Source organism: Scyliorhinus torazame, chromosome 2 (assembly GCF_047496885.1).
Source record: "Scyliorhinus torazame isolate Kashiwa2021f chromosome 2, sScyTor2.1, whole genome shotgun sequence".
NCBI lineage: Eukaryota > Metazoa > Chordata > Chondrichthyes > Carcharhiniformes > Scyliorhinidae > Scyliorhinus > Scyliorhinus torazame.
This window is the reverse complement of record NC_092708.1, coordinates 222,734,615-222,754,594: the sequence shown is the minus strand read 5'-3', so window position 1 is coordinate 222,754,594 and position 19,980 is coordinate 222,734,615. Positions and strand designations below refer to the sequence as shown.

The window sequence follows — 19,980 nt, the reverse complement described above, 5'->3', positions numbered from 1 at the left end:
AAAGAAACTCGTTAACAGTATTGCAAAACAATTCAGTGAGTCCAATGTGCAAACAGGCTCAAAGTCCAGCCTAGTAGGTGGGCGATGAATTTGGGTTGACCGCCTCAAGGGTGGGTCAGGATCCACCGGCTGAGGAATGGGCCTGGCGTGGCAAGCATGATCACGTAGCGAGCGAGGAAGGAGCCGAAGGGCCCGCCGATTACGCCAGCGAATGGAGCCATCAGGCATGCGAACCAGGAACAAGCGGGGAGCCATGCGGTGGAGAACTTCGGCATTTGCCGGCCAGCCACCCTCTGGTAGGTGTATGCGTACGTTGTCTCCAGGCACCAAGGCAGGAAGATCAGTTGCCCGAGTGTCATGTGCCACCTTCTGCTGAGCAGGCTGCTGTTGCATCCTTTGCAATACTGGAGCATGGTCGGGTTTAGGAACATGAATAGACGGCACAGTGGTCCCGAGGGTGCGACCCATCAACAGCTGGGCTGCTGAGAGGCCCGTGGACAGTGGGGCCGAGCGATAGGCCAGCAGGGCTAAACAGAAGTCAGATCTGGCATCAGCAGCCTTGCAGAGGAGACGCTTCACGATATGGACGCCCTTTTCCGCCTCGCCATTTGACTGGGGATGCAGAGGGCTGGACGTCACGTGTGTGAAGCCATATGAAGCGGCAAAAGAAGACCATTCTTGGCTCGCAAAACAGGGCCCATTGTCCGACATGATAGTAAGCGGAATGCCATGGCGAGCGAAGGTTTCCTTACATGCTCTGATTACAGCTGATGATGTCAAGTTGTGCAGGCGTATGACCTCCGGATAATTTGAAAAATAATCAATTATGATGACGTAGTCCCTGCCGAGCGCATGAAAAAGGTCCACACCCACCTTCGCCCAGGGGGATGTTACCAACTCATGGAGCTGAAGCGTCTCAGGGGGTTGCGCCGGCTGAAACCTTTGGCAGGTGGGGCAGTTGAGCACCATGTTGGCGATGTCGTCGCTGATGCCCGGCCAGTATACAGCTTCTCGGGCCCTCCGCCTGCAGTTTTCAACCCTGAGATGGCCTTCATGTAGTTGGTCGAGGACCAGCTTGGGCATGCTGTGTGGGATCACAATCCGGTCCAACTTTAGGAGGACACCGTCAATGACGGCCAAGTCGTCCCGGACATTGTAGAATTGTGGGCACTGTCCTTTGAGCCACCCTTCCGTCATGTGGCGCATCACACGTTGCAGAAGGGGGTCAGCCGCAGTCTCACAGCGAATACGGGCCAGACTTGCATCATTAGCTGGCAGATTGGCTGATGTGAAGGACACATGCGCTTCGACCTGACGGACAAATCTCCCCGATTCGGGCGATGTGCTCACTGTTCTGGACAGGACATCCGCGATGATGAGGTCCTTTCCTGGGGTATAGACCAGTTGGAAGTCGTACCTCCGGAGCTTGAGCAGAATGCGCTGGAGGTGAGGTGTCATCTCATTAAGGTCCTTTTGTATGATGCCGACCAGGGGGCGATGGTCCGTCTCCACGGTGAACTGAGGGAGACCATACACATAGTCATGGAATTTATCTATGCCGGTTAACAAACCCAGGCACTCCTTCTCAATCTGCACATAGCGCTGTTCTGTGGGGGTCATGGCCCGCGAGGCATAGGCGACCGGGGCCCATGACGCAGTGTCGTCCCGTTGCAGGAGGACCGCCCCAATGCCGGACTGGCTGGCATCAGTCGAGATCTTTGTATCTCGAGCAGTGTCGAAGAACGCCAATACCGGGGCTGTGGTGAGCTTGATCTTGAGCTCCTCCTTCTGGTGTGCGGGCAGCCACTGGAATTCCGTTGTCTTCTTCACCAGGTGGCGAAGAGCCGTTGTGTGGGAGGCTAGGTTGGGAATAAACTTCCCCAGGAGGTTGACCATCCCGAGAAAGCGTAGCACTGCCTTCTTGTCTGCTGGCTGCGGCATGGCTGTAATAGCTGTCACTTTGTCTGCATCCGGCCGCACACCAGATTTGTGGTCCCCCAGAAACTTTAGCTCAGTTTGGCCAAAAGAACACTTGGCTTGGTTGAGGCGCAGGCCGTAGTCTCGTATCCAAGCAAAGACGCGCTGGAGACGACTGATGTGCTCCTGTGGTGTGGTGGACCAGATAATGACGTCGTCAACATAGACGCGCACCCCTTCGATGCCCTCCATCATCTGTTCCATGATTCTATGAAACACCTCGGATGCCGAGATGATGCCAAACAGCATCCTATTGTAGCAGTACCTGCCAAAGGGAGTGTTGAAGGTGCACAGCTTCCTGCTGGACTGATCCAGCTGAATCTACCAAAAACCCTTTGAGGCATCAAGCTAGGGAAAAACTTTAGCCCGGGCCATCTCGCTCATGGTCTCTTCCCGTTTGGGTATGGGGTAGTGTTTCTTCATGATGTTATTGGTCAGGTCTTTCGGGTCGATGCAGATCCGGAGTTCGCCAGAGGGCTTTTTTACGCACACCATGGAGCTGACCCATGGCGTGGGCTCCGTGACCCGGGAAAGCACTCCTTGGTCCTGGAGATCCTGCAGCTGCTGCTTGAGGCGGTCCTGGAGTGGTGCTGGGACTCTACGAGGTGCGTGAATGACCGGGGTGGCGTCCGTTTTGAGCCGTATTCTGTAAGTGTAGGGCAGTGTGCCCATGCCCTCGAAAGCCTCCTGGTTGTGGGCGAGGAGTGAGTGGAGCTGTGCCCTAAAGTCTGCATCCGGGAAATCGGACGTGCCTTCTGGAGACAGAGTGTGTACCCGCTGAACGAGGTGGAGAACCTTGCATGCCTTTGCGCCTAGTAGGGAGTCCATTGAGGATCCAACTATCTCAAAGGACAGTGTGGCTGTGTATGCATTGTGTGTAACCTCGAGCTGGCAGGATCCCATGGCCGGGATAACATTACCGTTGTAATCGACCAACTGACAGCGGGATGGCCGAATCGGTGGTTTGACCTTCAAGGCGTAGAAGGCTGACCATGCAATGAGATTGGCGGAGACACCAGTGTCTAAATGGAATGTGATTGGTAATCGGTTTAACGTTAGGGTGGCCACCATTCATCACCCGGATTGACACTGTTCACTGGCATCGGCTGGTGGGTCCTACTTGGGGACATCCGATTTCTGTCAATTACAGAAGGCTTCCCGGTCGTCGGTATCACCGGTCTGTATGTCGTCAGGGTATGACTCGGCGTATGGAGGCTGAATGGCCCGCACGTCCCTGCGAGGCTGGCGGAATTGGGGAGCGTTGGCAGGTTGAGCTGCTCGATAGCAGGCAGCGTAGTGGCCCATCTTGCCACAGCGGAGGCATTGTCGATTTTTTGCTGGACATTGCCGCTTTAAATGTGCGGATCCACAGTCATGGCGTTCGATGCGCCACCGTGCATGTGCAGTTCGGTCCTGCGTAGAGCGCGCCTGCGCGTCACGTCCCTCTGCGTCAACGTCTCTTTTGGCGCGTACAAGCGCGGGAGGCTGCGGAAAGCGCACAAAATGGCCACCCTCGTCCGGGCCGCGGGCCGGGAGGAACTCGATCGACTGGACCCGCTTGCCCTCGTAGGACCCCTGCCGTGCCGATTCATCCACCTGGAATTGGGAGTACCGGCTGGTCGCGTTTTCGTGGAGGACGCAGGATTCGATGGCGGTGGCGAGGGTGAGGCTCTTGATTTTGAGAAGCTGCTGGCGTACGGTGCCCGAGGTGACCCCAAAATCTATCTGGTCCCGAATCATGGAATCGGAGGTGGCCTCGTAGCCACAGAACTGCGCGAGGATACGGAGGTGTGTCAGAAAAGATTGAAAAGGCTCATCCTTACCCTGCAGGCGCTGCTGGAAGAGGTACCTCTCGAAGCTCTCATTCACCTCGACGCTGAAGTGTTGCTCAAATTTGAGAAGGACCGTCTTGTACTTCGCCTTGTCCTCACCTTCCGCGAATTCCAGGGAGTTGTAGATGTGGATGGCGTGTTGCCCTGCCGTGGAGAGAAGGAGGACGATCTCCCTTTCTGTGGCTTCTAGGAAGAGCTGGAAGCGCTGTTTAAACAGCTTCCAGTTGACGCCGAGGTTTCCAGCGATTTGGAGCGGCTGCGGCGGGCTGATGGTGTCCATGGCGCAGGATGGCGGATCCTTGAAGATGTGCAGGTAGGGCTAACAGTTGCTGGGTTCCAATCCTGGTACTATGTCGTGTTGGGTGTTCCGCTATACAAATGAACCAACACGGTTGTAGATGGTACAACTCTGTTTTATTACTCTTGATAACAACATCTGTTAACTCATGGCTGTGGTTCGTACTTTACCCATTAACCTGTGGACCCAGCCCTAACACTATCTTAGAGAGGCACTCAGCACATGGTGTATGTCTGAGTGGCACGCTGTGAGCTCTGTGCCCTGAGCTATCTCCTGCTGGAATGAGCGGGAACTGTGGTGTTCCCTGTTTTATAGTGCGTATGCTCTCACTGGTGATTGGCTGTGATGTTGCGTGTGTGTTGATTGGATTATTGATTCAATATCCAGCCAAACAAGTGGAATGAAGACTAAGAAACGGTGTGATCTCAGTTTATTCTTGGAGACTGCAGGTGACAGAAGCAACAAGTAGTAAGTGAGCATACGTTTATCAAATAGTGCAAGTCACTCACTACCTGGGAGAAATGAGTGGTAATTTCACTGAGAATTTCAGGTGATGTTACTTGGCTAATACTCTTGGGAGTCATTATTTTTTAATCAGATGTTGATGGCTGCTTGTCATTGTCATGACAAAGCAGAATGGTCTATGTCTGGTGCATCCACCATGTTCAATGAAAGATGAAATTGCTTGTATTTACCAACCTATACTTGATAAAATATTCCCCATCAGTCCATGCTTGTTGAAAAGAGGTCAACATATTAACATGCTGAATTTCACAGTATTAAACAACAGGGAGTACAAAGTCCTGGAGCTTAGAGGTCAGACGTTTGCTGAAATTAAGACAAAATGAATAAACTGGAGTTAAGGCAGGATTGATACTGTATGTGTTGGCAGCAGAACAGAATTTTGAGCACGTAGCAAATTGCCAACATAGTCCAACTGAGGAAAATAAATCAGATTTGGCAAGAATGTTAATTTCACAGCTACAGACTAAAGAGAAATTTAAAAGTGTGCTTTTGTGAGACAATTGCATATTTTGGCTTTGATTGCAACCAGCTGTGTTCAATGGGATTCATTTCTCTGCTTCACTGCCAGGAGGCAGCAGGGATATTTGTAATGAAGGTAAGATTCTTTTTCTGTGTAAACACTAACCTGGATTGAAGGGAGGAATAGAGAGGTCAGCACAAACCCTGGGAACAAGCAAAGAGGACATGTATTTAATGGTGAGATAAACCCACGTTCTACTACAAAGAACAAAGACATTAGAACCTGCGGGCATCAAAACAACTGTCAGTGTAAAGTTTTTTGTAAAAATATTTGGAATATTCTATCAAGCATAGAAATAGCGATGTGATTTAATGGAAAAGCAACAAGTTCTGTTTTGGGCACGTTTAGCGGGGTGTTTGCCGGTGCTTGCCGCACCAAGAATGACCCCGCTATTAAACGGGACCCTGCATCTTTTTCAGGCCTTGACGAGGAGCGCCCTGCCGAGGCCACACTTAGATTCATTTCCTGCACTAGCGAGCTCAGCTTGCCAGTGCAGGAAGAAATCTCTCGTCTGACCCTGCCACCCCCCCCCCCCCCCTCGCCCCGGCCTCCGGACCCATCTAACTTACCAATTAAGGAGTCCTGGAGCAACCCCCCACACCCGGCCTCATAAGGGCAGAGCATCCCCAAGGCCTGAGCCCTGGCACGTGCAATATTCCACCTGGGCAGGCCGCTGACTGCCCACTGTGAAAATAGTGCCACGGGTCATTTAGTGTCCCCCCCAGGCCACCCCTCTGGGTGTCCTCATCAGGCCACCCCTCTGGGTGCCCTCATCATCTTCATCAGGCCATCCCCCTGGGTGCCCCCATGTGTCCATACAGCCAACCCATCACTGGTTGTGCTGGGACACATCCCAGCACAACCAGTGCCATCGTGTTGGCTGGTATGAGTGTGTGTGGGGAGTGTAGTGTGTATGTGTGGCTGCAACTTGTCAGCCTCCCGAGTGCCAATCTTGGACACGGCGAATCCCGCACCGTTTTTCATTGAAATCGATTGTGTTCCATGTGCCCGGCCGCTGCTTGGGTATCCCGGGTGGCGTGGTGCCGCCCTGTGCTGCCCGCTGCCCACCAGATGCAACAGGGACAGGAGGGGGGTGGAGTCTGAGGTGCTTCGGAGTTCCGGCACCTCCCCTGAGGGAGTCACCGACACGGGCCCCATCACCTCCTCCTCCCTCGCGGTGCCAGATAGCCCCCGAGCTACTCCACTTGGCGGGGGTGTGGGCGGAGCCATCCCCTGAGCCATCGCCCTGCCACCTGGTGCTGCCTGGAGGCCCGCTTTGGTCTTGATCAGGGTCTGCATGCTCGCGACCATGGAGCACAGGGAGTGGACCATCGCAGTCTGGGACTGTACCACATCACGTTGCGATGGTGCCACATCAGCCAGTGACTGGGCCACCTCCCTCTAGGACTGGACCACGCCGCCCAGTGTCTGCGCAACGGCGGCCAGTGACTGGGCAATGCCGCTGACGTTCCCAGCCATGACCTGCTGTGTCTGAGCCTTGCTGAGGAGCGCCGTTGCAATGTCCAGGTGGCTCTGGCACATGGCTGCCTTGAGAGGGCAGCCCTGTCCTGGCCTCGCCCACTGCCTGCACAGAAAGTCCCATGTCTTGGACACGCTGATCTGTAGCCGAAACAGATGCCCCCAATGCCTCCACCGTGTACACCACCTGTGCGGTGTCGGCCTGGGTGGATTGCATGACCGGCACCATCCCCTGCTCCTGCACACGAATGGACTCCTCCAACTGCCTCTGCAGGTGCTGGATGCTCGCCATCATCTCCTCTTGTGGTCCCTGGGTCTCTGACTGCATCTGCATGGTGGCTGGGACTGGTTGGCAACTGGTTCCTGGGACTGTCCTGCCCTTAACTTTTCGGAGTTGAAGACAGCTGTGACAGAAAGTACGTGTCATTCTCCGACCCAAGCTCCGGGGTGTCCTGAGTCTTGGGCAGGGGGCTGGTCTTCGAGCTGCTCTCCCCGTCAGTGCTCGGATGTCGTAAAGTGTCTTCCGGCACTGCATGCCAGTCCACGGACTGACCGCCTCTGCCACCTACGCCCAGGCAAGGCGAATGGCGGTGTCTGGCGGCCTTCTTCCCAGGCTGGGTACAGGGACATCCTTCTCTCCTCCACTGCGTCTATGAGGGTGTCCAGCTCAGCGTCCCTGAACCATGGCGCTTCTCTCCTTCCAGCCATCTTGTTGTCTGGGACGTGTGTGGGGGGAAGGGCCGTTTAAGTGCGGCTGCGGCATGTGGGTCTCATATGCGCCAATCACAGACCCAATCCGGCACCGTTTTCCGTGGAATTGATTGCGCTCCACGTGGCAATGTGCTAGCCCATTTAAAGTAGCTGTATCGGTGCAGCTATTGCGCTGGTTCTTCTGTTGTAAAACGCCACTGTTCCAACGCCGCCGTCCGCACTTAGTCTCAAAATTGGAGAATCCAGCCCATTTATTTGCCAGGCCAATGGGTCATTTCTCATCCCTCGATTTTACCGTGGACACATTCAGTTCCGCATTCCTGATGAAAACCAGATTTGAGTAGGTTGGTTTTTCATTAAACTAGTGATAGAAAGTGAAAATGAACTGGTTAACACACAGTAGGAAGGGCTCCAAGCAATGAATGGTAACCACTTAGTAAGGTTACAAAACATGCATTTGAGAGCCATAATGAACTGATGAAATGACAAAACTAAAAACCGCTATTAAATATTAAAGAAATGCTCTGCTTATTAAATCTGTGCTTTGGCAATTAAGCCCTTTTGGAATTAGGTCAACAAATCATGTTTAATACTGATGGACTGCTACATTGTCAGAGGTGTCGGCTTTCAGATAAGACATGAGACTGAGGCCCAGGTCCCCTGGTACTATTGAAAGATCAGTGTTCTTTCACTGTCCCAGATAACATTCTAATTATCATTCCTTTATTTGTTGTTTGTGGGACTGTGTGTTTTGGCTACTGTTTGCTTTTGCTACAAAATCATTTCATGTAAAACAAGTTGTATTTCTTGAGGATGTGACTTTTGGCCTCTGATTGGTAGAGCAATTTCCCTGAGGGATGAACGAACAAATTGCTGTCACTTGGAATCCAAGAATCACTACAGGGCAGAAGGAGGCCATTTGGTCCATTGAGTCCCCACTGACCCTCCGAAAGTACACTCTACCTAGGTCTACGCTCCTACTCTATCCCTATAACCCAACCTAACCTTTTGGACAATTAAGAGGTGATTCAGCTTGGCCAATCCAGCACATCTTTGAACTTATTAAAACTTATTAGAAGACCTGCACATCCAGATATAGGAACAGCTTCTTTCCCACAGCTTCAAGACTCCTCAATGACTGCCCCTTGGACTGATCTGTTCCCTGTAAGAACACTATTCATGACGCCCTAAGCTGGTCTTGCTCATGTATTTGCTTTGTTTGGCCCCTTGTTCCACACTGTAACCAATCACTGTTTGTTGATGTACCATTTGTCAATGTTCTCTGTTGATTTTCTTTTGTCGACTATGTATGTACTGTGTACGTTCCCTCGGCCTCAGAAAAATACTTCTCACTGTACTTCGGAACATGTGACAATAAATCAAATCAAATCAAATCAAACTTTATCAATAAAATGCACGCCACTGTTAAAAATTGGTCCAAATTTGTATTCATTCGACCTGCTGTATGACATGACCAGGCTGCATTGCTCCAAAGTAAGTTAAGAGAAAGTTGTGGAAGAGTAATTAATGCCGCGTGATAAAAATGACAGGGTTTGTCCTCACGGCTCGCTGCGTCTGTATGTTTAGGCTTCCAGATACACAAAAGTGATGACCCCCTTTCACCCTATTTCAACTATGCACAACATGAATTGGCCAAATGGTGGGCAAATTGTTACAACCAGTTTTGAGCAAATTTTCCACATAAATGTTAAAGGACATTGTAAAGGATTCCTTCACATTCATGAAGACCATACAGGACTAGCATCAACAGTAATACCATGTGCATGTGCTCATTTCATATTGCTAGCCTATTCACCAATGTTCCACTTAACAAAGTGATAGATATTTGCGCTGCAGCACGACTGCATGGTGAAACAGCCAGCTTAACCTGTTGCTACAATTTTTGAGATACCTTGCACTTCTTGGATAATCTAAGGTAGATTGTGCAATTTGCAGGACCGAAACTGACGGCCTTAGACTCGTACATGAGTCTGTGCGATATACACCGAGCACTAATCTGATCAAGGTTGCCATTATCCTGTGGGATGTCTTTGATGTGACCCTATTTCAGCATCAAGCTTGCATGGTGAGCAAATGGCTCATGCTCTATTAATAATAATAATCTTTATTATTGTCACAAGTAGGCTTACGTTAACACTGCAATTAAGTTACTGCGAAAATCCCCTAGTTGCAACACCCCGGTGCCTGTTTGGGTACACTGAGGCAGAATTCAAAATGTCCAATTCACCTAACAAGCACGTCTTTCGGGGCTTGTAGGAGGAAACCGGAGCACCCGGAGGAAACCCACGCAGACACGGGGAGAATATGCAGACTCCGCACAAACAGTCTTCTAGCCCCACTTGACATGGAGTTGCCACACAGCTGAAGTAAGATTTTATTTAAAACACCCAAGTTCCTTGGTTGAGCCCAATAAACTGCAGTCTCCAGGTTTGTAACTTTAACACAAGTAACCTTTTATTATATAAAAGCAAATTACTGTGGATGCTGGAATCTGAAACGAAAGAGAAAATGCTGGACAATCTCAGCAGGTCGGGCAGCATCTGTAGGGAGAGGAAAGCGCTAACGTTTCGAGTCCGATGACTCTTTGTCAAAGCTTTGACAGAGTCATCGGATTTGAAACGTTAGCTCTTTTCTGGGATGATGTTAGTGTCTTTTTGAAGTTCAGCTTCCATTTTGATAATACTTCCTTCTAGGCTTGAGATGGTTTTCTCTGCCAACATAGTCAGTCTACCTTTTCTGCAAACTCAGTATTATTTCAAGTTCACAGCAAAGGATGGGCCAGGCACTCACTGCTTTCAGAACAATAAAGCAGTTCTTTCACTTCAGCAAGCAGGAGAGAAAAAGAGAGAGCAAGAGAAAGACCATTCCTTTGACTTCCAAGGTCTAAACACTTCTGCCCAGATCTCTCAGAAAGCATCATGCAAGAACCAATCACTGAGCATTGTCAGGCAGAAAAATGTCCCTGGCTAACCCGCCAGTCAACCAATTGATCCGACTCCCTCCAAATTGGTTCCTAAGGTGCACTTGGTGCCGAGTAATCTGGCTAAAAACAAAACCTGGGAACAAGAAGGCTGCTTCAACTTTGAGTCTTTTGCTTAAAGACATACTCCTATTATGGGTCCACAGATCAAAATAATAAATAACATAAAAATTTGGAAAAAAAGGAAATAAACAGGAAGGACTCTTACAATATGTTAATGTACAGGGCCGTGTTATTTGCAGACAGATAAAACAAGTACACAAAATAAATGACAGCCATTCACTGGTCCATTCCTCAGGACAATGCCTTGACCAATCAGAATCAAGCAGTCTGGTTTAAATTTCAAATAATGCTTGGCAGTTAACTTTCAGTCACCATCACCTGGTGCATTACCCATGGTGACACCTGTACTAATCAAAATCCATCTGCCAACAAATCAGCACTCTCTTCTCATACAGTATAAATGGTTGTTCCCTTTATTTTTGGTATTCTCGTGCATTGTTTTGATGAATGCACGATGAAAAGCTTCGACAAAAATATCTCTAATTTCAGCAATACTTTATATTTTCTCCTCTGTTAAGTCACAGGTAGAAATGACTGTTCCTGAATGCTGCAATGGACAGTGCAAGTTATAGTTCTTCAGTGCTTGACCGCATATCCCTGAAAGTTTTTTTCCAAATAGTCTCTGATTGGCCAGCAGCTTTCAGAGGGTATGACTTCTGCCCCTTGGTAACCTTACTCATGGTGGCCACCTAAGTGCCTGAAGGACACTTGATTCCGTTGAGCCGCCCCCATGGAACTGACAGGGGTTTTTCCCCAGTTCTCTGACAGGTGGGTGAAAGCCTGACAGAATTTTTTAAATAACTAATTTAAATCTAGATTTAGTTTAAATCTAGATGTAATCATAATGGAAATACATCCATTATGCAAATATACAATTATTTTTCAAGGCTAGATCTGTGTTCAGTAATAGTTATTAATAAATATATCGCTTACAATATATAGTTGTAGATGGTTGAACAAGGTGTTTTTCTGAGGTTGTCAAAGTGATGTGAGAGTGGAAATGGCAAATTCTCAATCAACAGATTTCACTGATTTTTGTCTCTGAGGTGGGGTTGGGTATGTGTGCCCACAATGGAGTCTGTGTTGGAGTGAGTGACAGATCACAACTTCAGCATTTCCCCCCTTCACCTGTTCATGCACTAATTCTTGAAGCTTTGGACAGTTTCGGAAGGATAATGATGGCAAATACTTTTAGTTCTTTGTCAGAAACCCCAGCAAAATTCAGGCCAACAAATTCAAATAGGGGATACACTTGTGACAATAAAGATTATTATTATTAGTGAGAGAGGGCCAAAGGATTGCAAGAAATGAGACGAGAATAAACTGAATGGCTATTGGCCAGTCAGCCTAACGTTGATGTGGGGAAATGTGCAGTTACTGCATTTACAAAGATCTGAACTGAAGGTCAACATGGATTTGTTAAAGCCAAACTGTGTTTGACTAACTTGATTACATTCTTTGATGAGGTAAGGAACAATAAAGGTACTGTTGTTGTGTAGATTGATTTTCAAAAGGCATTTCGCGAAGTTGAAGCCCACGGCATTAAAATGATAGAGGCAGCAAGGAGAAATGGTGACTACTGCAGGACAGGAGGAAGGCCTACAATTATGCTCCCCAAGTGTCAGTAATAGGTTCACTGCTCTGATAATGTGTTTTAGTGACCTGGCCGTGGGAATAAGGCCATCATTTCAAAGTTTGCAGGTTTAAGTGAAATTTGGAAATGTTGTAAACAATGATGAGCATTGTAACAAACCTCAGGACATGGACAGATTGATGGAATGGGCAGACACATGGCAGATGAAATTGGATGCAGAGATGTGTTAAGTGATGCATTTTTGCTAGGAAGAGTGAGGAGAGGCATTAACACAGTAGAACAATTTAAAAAGGGGTCCAGGAGCAGAAAGACCTGGAGGTGTATGTACACACATTTCTGAAGGTGGCAGGCCAAGATCAAAAGGCTATTTTATAAAAAGGTATTCTTGGCTTTACTGCACTTGGCCCACAAAAAGTGCTGTAAAGGCACCTCCCAAAGTTGTCCTCACCTTACTTCAGCTATCGCATTTCATGCAGCCTGGAAAACACACCCTTTCACCGTAAATCCTGCAAACAGGGGCAGTTGGCCTAATGACCAGATTTAAACAGCCAGCCCAACTCTGTGTCTGTTTGCCCATTGTTGTACCGCCTTCAAAATGGAAAATAAATGTGTTGGAGTTGAATTTCAGCTTCTAAAAATGTTAACATCTGCTTAACCATTTATGGCTGCTGAGATTCACTCCTAAATCCTTTTCATTTGATTTTGGTGTTATGGAATCGCAGATGGGAAATTTGGTTCTTTGATGTCAAGTAAGGCCTCAACCTGTTTGTGAATTCCGTTTCTACAGGAATTACTGCTTGGTATCTGTTGGACAGGGATTTTGAGCAAGAGCCTTGTTGGAATAATTTAGAAGTTTGGTTTTTGGAAGGAAATTAAAATAGACAAATCAGACAGGACATTTAGACATGTAGCAGGCAAAGCTTTGTAATTGGAAAGGTGTCAAGGAACTTATAAATAAATGTCAGAGATTCAAAAGTTTGGTTCTGTCTTTAATGTTGAAGTTGTGGCAAAACATATTGGGCAATATATGGGTGGCATGGTGGCACAGTAGTTAGCATTGCTGCCTCACAGCACCAGGGATCCGGGTTCAATTCCAGCCTTGGGTGACTGTGTAGAATTTGCACGTTCTCCCGTGTCTGCATGGGTTTCCTCCGGGTGTTCCGGTATCCTCCCACAGTCCAAAGATGTGCAGGTTAGATGAATTCGCCAAGCTAAATTGCCTTAGTTTCTAAAGATATGAAGGTTAACTGGGGTTATGGGGTCAGAGGGGTGCGGCGGGTGTAGGGTGCTCTTTCAGAGGGTTGGTGCAGACTAGATGGGCCGAACAGCCTCCTTCTGCACTTTAGGGATTCTATGATGTTGAAAATTCTCAGCCGCGATGACATGAAATGTACGGAATAGACACATTTTGACAACATTTTAATGAATTCAAACCGTTTAACCAGAGGCCACATGGTATCAAGCAATTTTTAGTTAAAATGCTAAGAAAGTAGCAGAATTCAACCTGACCAATCCTGTAAGAGACACCATAGCTAAGGCATTAAGGTTTACAAGAGCAGCTGAAATTTGTATATAAAACAAGTCTTCAATCACTGTACATCTTGAGTATTATTTCTCATTGCAGTTTGTTGCTGATAAGCTATACATTTTGGACATAGATATCCCGAAGGTTACATGAATATTTTTAAAAATCCTTTGTAAGCTGAAAATTGTTCACAGAACAGCTAAAGGGCACAATTCTCCCATTTGCAGACTAAATACTCCCGCCAGCAGGAAGATCAGAGTGATTCCCGCTGGTGTTAGGAGCAATGCTGATATGCCATTCCAGGCATTTAGAAATTTTTAAAAATCACAATTTTGTGCCATTCTATGACACATCGTAAACCTTTTAAAGAGGATCTGGGTTTTCATTGGACCTGAGAGGGTTGGGGCCTAATCTCTCTGACAGTTTCCACTTCTCCGAGACTGGAGCACCCTTTTTAAAGGGTGCCTGAATCACAGAATACTGTTGCAGCTTCCCCACCCCACAGATTGCTGGAAAGGTGCCCCCCTCAGCCCCCCCTAAAACTCCCACTCTGGTTCTTCCTTCAGGCCTGTCCCTTGGCAGTGCCAACCTTGTCTGAGGGGTGGCAAGGGTGTGAGTAACCTCCCTATATTTGCCTCCAGGGTGCCAAGGGGAGTCCTTCCTGTGAGGTAGTGAGGGCTTGGGCAGGCCTGGAGCGGTTCAGGTCTTTCCTGGGATAAGGGCCATTTGGTTGCTCTTCCCATCTGCAGCCTTTGAACCCTTTAAGCTGTCTGTTAGCATGTCAATATTAAAGTTCTCTGAGAATAAAGTGAAAGTTAACTCTGAGGAGCAGTTGTCAGACAGAGCACCTGACCTGTCAATCAAAAGGATTTTAAATGCAATGGTCTGTGAAATTGAATGTAAACAATATAGTTCAAAGCTTTTTAAGCATGCACGCAAGCTTGAAAAAGATAAAGGCAATGAAATTGACAGTGAAGAAACCACTCCAAAGGTGTCCATCACATTAAAGGAAATACTTTTAACATTACTCCGCAGATCTTTGAACATGGCATGCTGACAGACAGTTGAAGGGTTTAGGGCTACAGATGGGATTGCACTTTATTCTCAGAGAATTTTAACATTGACATGCTGATAGACAGTTTAAAATATTTAAAGGTTGCAGATGGGAAGACAAGCCAAGCAACCCTCAACCCAGGAAAGACCCCCAACCTGAGCCCCTCCAGTTCAGCTCAACCCCCCTCCCCCAATCCCAGCATCTCATGAAGGGTCCCCTTACAATCTTGGAGGTAAATGTAGGGAAGTTACTCACTCCTTTGCCACCCCTTGGAGTGAAGCTGGCAGGTTCCTGTTTCTCAGGAATTGCACCAATTCACACCAGTGGGACATCCGACTGGGGGGCCTGGAACATTCCAGGAGGCCGGTGAATTTGGTGACCTGCCAGACAATTACTTTCAAATTAGGTATAATGGGCTACTTGCATATTCCCGCTGAGTCTGGGTGGGAACCTCGTCAGGACCGGCAGGACAGGCCAGGAAACTCGCAATGGGTTTGATGCCCGGCATAAAACCCGTTTTTTGCCCCCGCCCGATTCTCCGGGCTGTTGCGAATCCTGTCGCGAGCTAGCGGACCCGGAAACTTCCCCCCCCACACCCATAATGTTGTACTCTTCCATGAGTGGGCATACTGGTCAATACCAAAAGAAGTTAAAAACACTTTACAAAGCAAAATTTACAAATTAGTTCTCGCCCCTGACGAGGGATACATTATAGATAGATGGAAATACTCACCAGCAAAGGCACACTGGAAAACTGTTTATGGAATGAGAAAAATTACATTCTATTAACTTGCAAGTCATAGATTTAGTGCTTGCCATTAGCACAGGGTGTACAAGAACATAGTCACCTACACACAAAAATAAACGCATAATGCTGCTTGAAATGCAAGAAGTGAACTTGACAGTACATTATAGTTTCATTATTGAAGCATGACAATTGGGGTAGAAACTGTGTTTTAGAATGGCAGTTGCTTTGCAAGTTTACAGTCGTCAGTAGGAATTAGCAAGCATTCCTTCTCGCTGTCATTGGGGAAGAAGTTGCAGTTGTTTTCTGTAGGTTCCTTCCGCATGCTGGTATGCTTGTTACAATACTTGAGTCTTAGTCCCTTTCAAAGAATGCTGACACGTTCACTCAAGGCCTTCATTTCTGTGTCTTCTATGTCAGTGTTCTCAGTGCAAGTAGTTTTGTGGTTGACTAGATGTGTTGGATACTCCAAGCCATGCTGTCCAGCAAACTGTGCCCAGCGGGAATCATCGCTCTCATGAGTGATATATCGTTCTCCAAATTTGCACTCAAGCTCTCTTAGATCCAGCCATGTTTGGTAATCCTGCAAAAGAAACAAAGAAACAAACGATCAAACTGCATGGCCTACATCTGGTGGTTCACAGATTTTACAAATGATTAGGGAGAATTTTACCAGTTATATCTTTCTTGTTAATGCAATCACCTTCTGGGATTTTTAGACTTTTGTTCCACAAAAGGTTTAAGTACTGTCATACAAGTTTTTAAAAAAACAAGATAAAAGGTGGGTAAAATGCTAATGAGCTCGGCAATTGCTGCTGTTTTCGCAACACGAAAACAATGGCCTATAACCTCCTGCTTGCGGCAGGAAGCCACCGGTTGCCGATTTTGAAATAGAAATGTGCGCACTTACCTGCGCTCCGATGTTAGGAGGAACTTTCCTTTCTCTTCGACAGCCTGGGGCCTCCAGTGCCCCGGTCTGTGCAGGCTCCAGCGTGACGCAGGAGTGCAGCCCTGTCCCTTATGACACGGCCGGCTTGAGAACGCTCATTGAGGGCAGGCGTTTAAACAATAGATTGAGATAGAAAACAACAGGCAACTATTTTAACAAGTGCTTAAAAGTAGGTAGACTTTTATTTTTAACGGTTTCTTTTGTTCTTTCTTTTAAACAGGCATTACTATTTGTGGTACCCTCAATAACGACGCTTAGAGTGTAAACAGTAAAGAAGGCTTTAATAAACTAAGAACTAGACTAGTGCCGAGACGTGTGCTAACTGCTGCACTGCCCACAAGGCTCCCAGATGGGCGGAGCCGGAGGCGGAGTTCCCCAGGGTTCCAAGCCCGGTCTTAAAGGGGACATCACCTTACATGATGACAAGGGTACAGTGTTACAGTAAACGTTCATCACATTCACCCCCTGTTTAAAAAAGAGTCCGGCGGGGGTGAAGTGCCATCATAGGTCCATCTGTCTCGGTGGCCGGATCGTCCTCATCGACCTCCTCAGTTCGGGCGGTAGTGCGGCGGCCGGTGGTGCGGCGGACACGGACGTCCTGGTTGAGGGTACGTCCGGGAGCACGGCGGTCGGAGCTTCGGTCCGGTCGGGGCAGGGGAACAGGGTGCAGGGAGAATAGGCGGGGCCGGAGTTGCGGTGCCGGCGCCGGCGGGGTGTGTAAAGGGGGGGCGCTATGTAGGTGCTCACCAATGAGGGGTGGGGCCGGGAGAGGGTGTGTTGTAGGGGGTGCTGGGTCCTGCAGGGGATTGGCGCGGGAAGGGACGTCTGTAGTGGGGGATCCAGCGGGTGCCAGATCCCGGAGGGAAACCGTATCTTGCCTGCCGTCAGGGTACTCGCGTAGGCGTAACTGGGGTTGGCATGGAGAAATCGGACCTTTTCGACCATGGGGTCAGTTTTATGGCTCCTCGTGTGCCTACGGAGAAGAACAGGTCCCGGAGCCGTCAGCCAAGGTGGAAGCGAGACCGCGGAGGTAGACTTCCTGGGGAAGACAAACAATCGGTTGTGAGGGGTCTCATTCGTGGTCGTGCAGAGGAGCGACCTAATGGAGTGTCGGGCATCGGGCAGGACCTCCTGCCAGCGGGTAGTTGGGAGACTTCTTGACCGCAGGGCCAGAAGGACAGCCTTCCACACTGTCGCGTTCTCCCTCTCCACCTGCCCGTTTCCCCGCGGGTTATAACTGGTCGTTCTGCTCGAGGCTATGCCTTTGCTGAGCAGATACTGATGCAGTTCATCGCTCATGAACAATGTACCCCGGTCGCTGTGGATATAAGCGGGGAAACCAAACAGGGTGAAAATGCCGTGCAGTGCCTTAATCACAGTGGCTGAGGTCATGTCGGGGCAGGGGATGGCGAATGGGAAACGGGAAAACTCATCGATAACGGTGAGGAAATAGGCATTACGATTGGTGGACGGGAGGGGCCCCTTGAAGTCCACGCTCAGTCGCTCAAAGGGCTCCGAGGCCTTCACGAGCCGAACCTTGTCTGGCCGGTAGAGGTGCGGTTTGCACTCCGCACAGATCTGGCAGGCCCTGATCATGGCCTTGATCTCCTTGGTTGAGTAAGGTAGGTTGTGGGTCTTGATAAAATGGACGAGCAGGGTAACCCCCAGGTGGCAGAGGTCATTGTGGATGGCTTGCAGGTGGTCGTCCTGCGCGTTGGCGCATGTGCCGCGCGACAGGGCATCTGGGGGCTCGTTGAGCTCCCCCGGACGATACTTGATATCGTACGAGTAGGTGGAGAGTTCGATCCTCCACCTCAAAATTTTATCATTTTTTATTTTGCCCCGTTGCGTGTTATCGAACATATAGGCGACTGACCGTTGGTCGGTGACGCGGGTGAACCTCCTACCGGCTAGGTAGTGCCTCCAGCGCCGCACAGCCTCCACAATGGCTTGTGCCTCCTTCTCGACTGCAGAGTGTCGAACCTCGGAGGTGGTGAGGGTCCGGGAGAAGAACGCTACTGGTCTGCCTGCCTGATTGAGGGTAGCAGCCAGGGCGATGTCTGATGCATCGCTCTCTACCTGGAAAGGGATGGTTTTGTCCACCGTGCGCATAGCAGCTTTGACGATATCGGCCTTGATGCGGTTGAAGGCCAATTGAGCCTCAGCCGAGAGGGGAAAAGTGGTGGTCTTTATGAGTGGGTGGGCTTTGTCCGCATACTTGGGGACCCACTGGGCGTAGTAGGAGAAGAGCCCCAAGCACCGTTTGAGGGCCTTGAGGCTGCGGGGGAGGGAGAGTTCCTTAAGGGGGCGCATGCGGTCGGGGTCGGGACCTAGGACCCCGTCTTCCATGACATAGCCGAGGGTGGCTAGCCGGGTTGTGTGGAAAGCGCATTTTTCCTCATTATAGGTAAGGTTAAGGGCTCGGGCGGTCTGGAGGAACTTTTCGAGGTTAGCGTCATGGTCCTGCTGGTCATGGCCGCAGATGGTGACATTGTCCAAATACGGATATGTAGCCCGCAAACCGTACTGGTCTACCATTTGATCCATCGCCCTTTGAAAGACGGAGACCCCATTTGTGACGCCGAAGGAGACCCTGAGGAAGTGGAAGAGCCAGCCGGCTGCTTCGAAGGCAGTATAGGGGCGGTCTTTTGGTCGGATGGGGAGCTGGTGGTAGGCGGATTTGAGGTCGACCGTGGAAAATACTCGGTATTGGGCGATCCGATTTACCATTTCTGCGATGCGAGGAAGGGGGTACGCATCAAGCTGCGTGAATCGGTTTATGGTCTGGCTATAATCCACGACCATCCGTTTCTTCTCCCCGGACCGGACTACCACCACTTGTGCTCTCCAGGGGCAGTTGCTAGCCTCGATGACCCCCTCTCCCAGTAAACGCCGGACCTCTGACTTGATAGAAGTCATATCTTGGGCACTGTACCGCCGGCTCATGGTGGCAACTGGCTTACAGTCGGGAGTGAGGTTCACGAATAGCGAGGGGGGTGCGACTTTCAGTGTCGCAAGGCAGCATACCGTGAGGGGGGCAAGGGTCCGCCAAATTTCAGTGTCAGGCTTCGGTGGCTGCACTGGAAATCCAGTCCGAGCAGCAGGGGGGCACAGAGGTGGGGAAGGATATAAAATTTGAAACGGGTGTACTTGGCGCCCTGGATCGAGAGATCCGCGATACAGTACCGAGTGGGACCCGGATGCGAGGGCTATGGTTTGGGATGCGGGATGCGCAGGGAGCAGCGCCTTACCGTTTCAGGATGGATAAAGCTCTCCGTGCTCCCGGAGTCGAAGAGGCATGCAGTGTCGCGCCCGTTGACCTGGACCTGCATCATAGAGTTCTGCAGGTGTTTTGGCCGAGTTTGGTCTAGGGTGATCGCACCCACTCGTGGGTAGTCGGAGTCCTCAGCCGAGTCAGACTCGTAAAATGGCCGCCTCTGGCTGCGCGTGTCGGGTCGAGAAGATGGCCATCGACAAGATGGCCCCTCCCATAATTCGCACGAGGCTGATGGTGCGTCAGAAGGGGTGTGTCGGGTCGGTGCGCAGCTGCATTGCGAGGTCTGTGGGCCTGAGAGCCTGATTTTCGGCCGGCTGTTCTTTGTTCTTCTGGCCCCTGGCTCTGGCCAGGCAGACCCTCGCAAAATGCCCCTTCTTCCCGCAGTCGCTGCAGATCGCCGAGCGGGCTGGGCAGCGTGGACGTGGGTGCT

The 19,980-nt window shown here is 49.6% G+C and overlaps 1 protein-coding gene across 1 annotated transcript in view; it reads right to left on the bottom strand.

The window, feature by feature from the left end:
• Positions 1-14,767: 14,767 nt before the first annotated feature.
• The window catches only part of prkd1 (protein kinase D1), a 575,159-nt gene continuing 569,946 nt past the window's right edge, over positions 14,768-19,980 (bottom strand). The window contains exon 18 of the mRNA XM_072484262.1: positions 14,768-15,907. Within this exon, the coding sequence (XP_072340363.1) occupies positions 15,689-15,907 (219 nt within the window). The 3' untranslated portion in view covers positions 14,768-15,688. The remainder of the gene's footprint in view (positions 15,908-19,980) is intronic.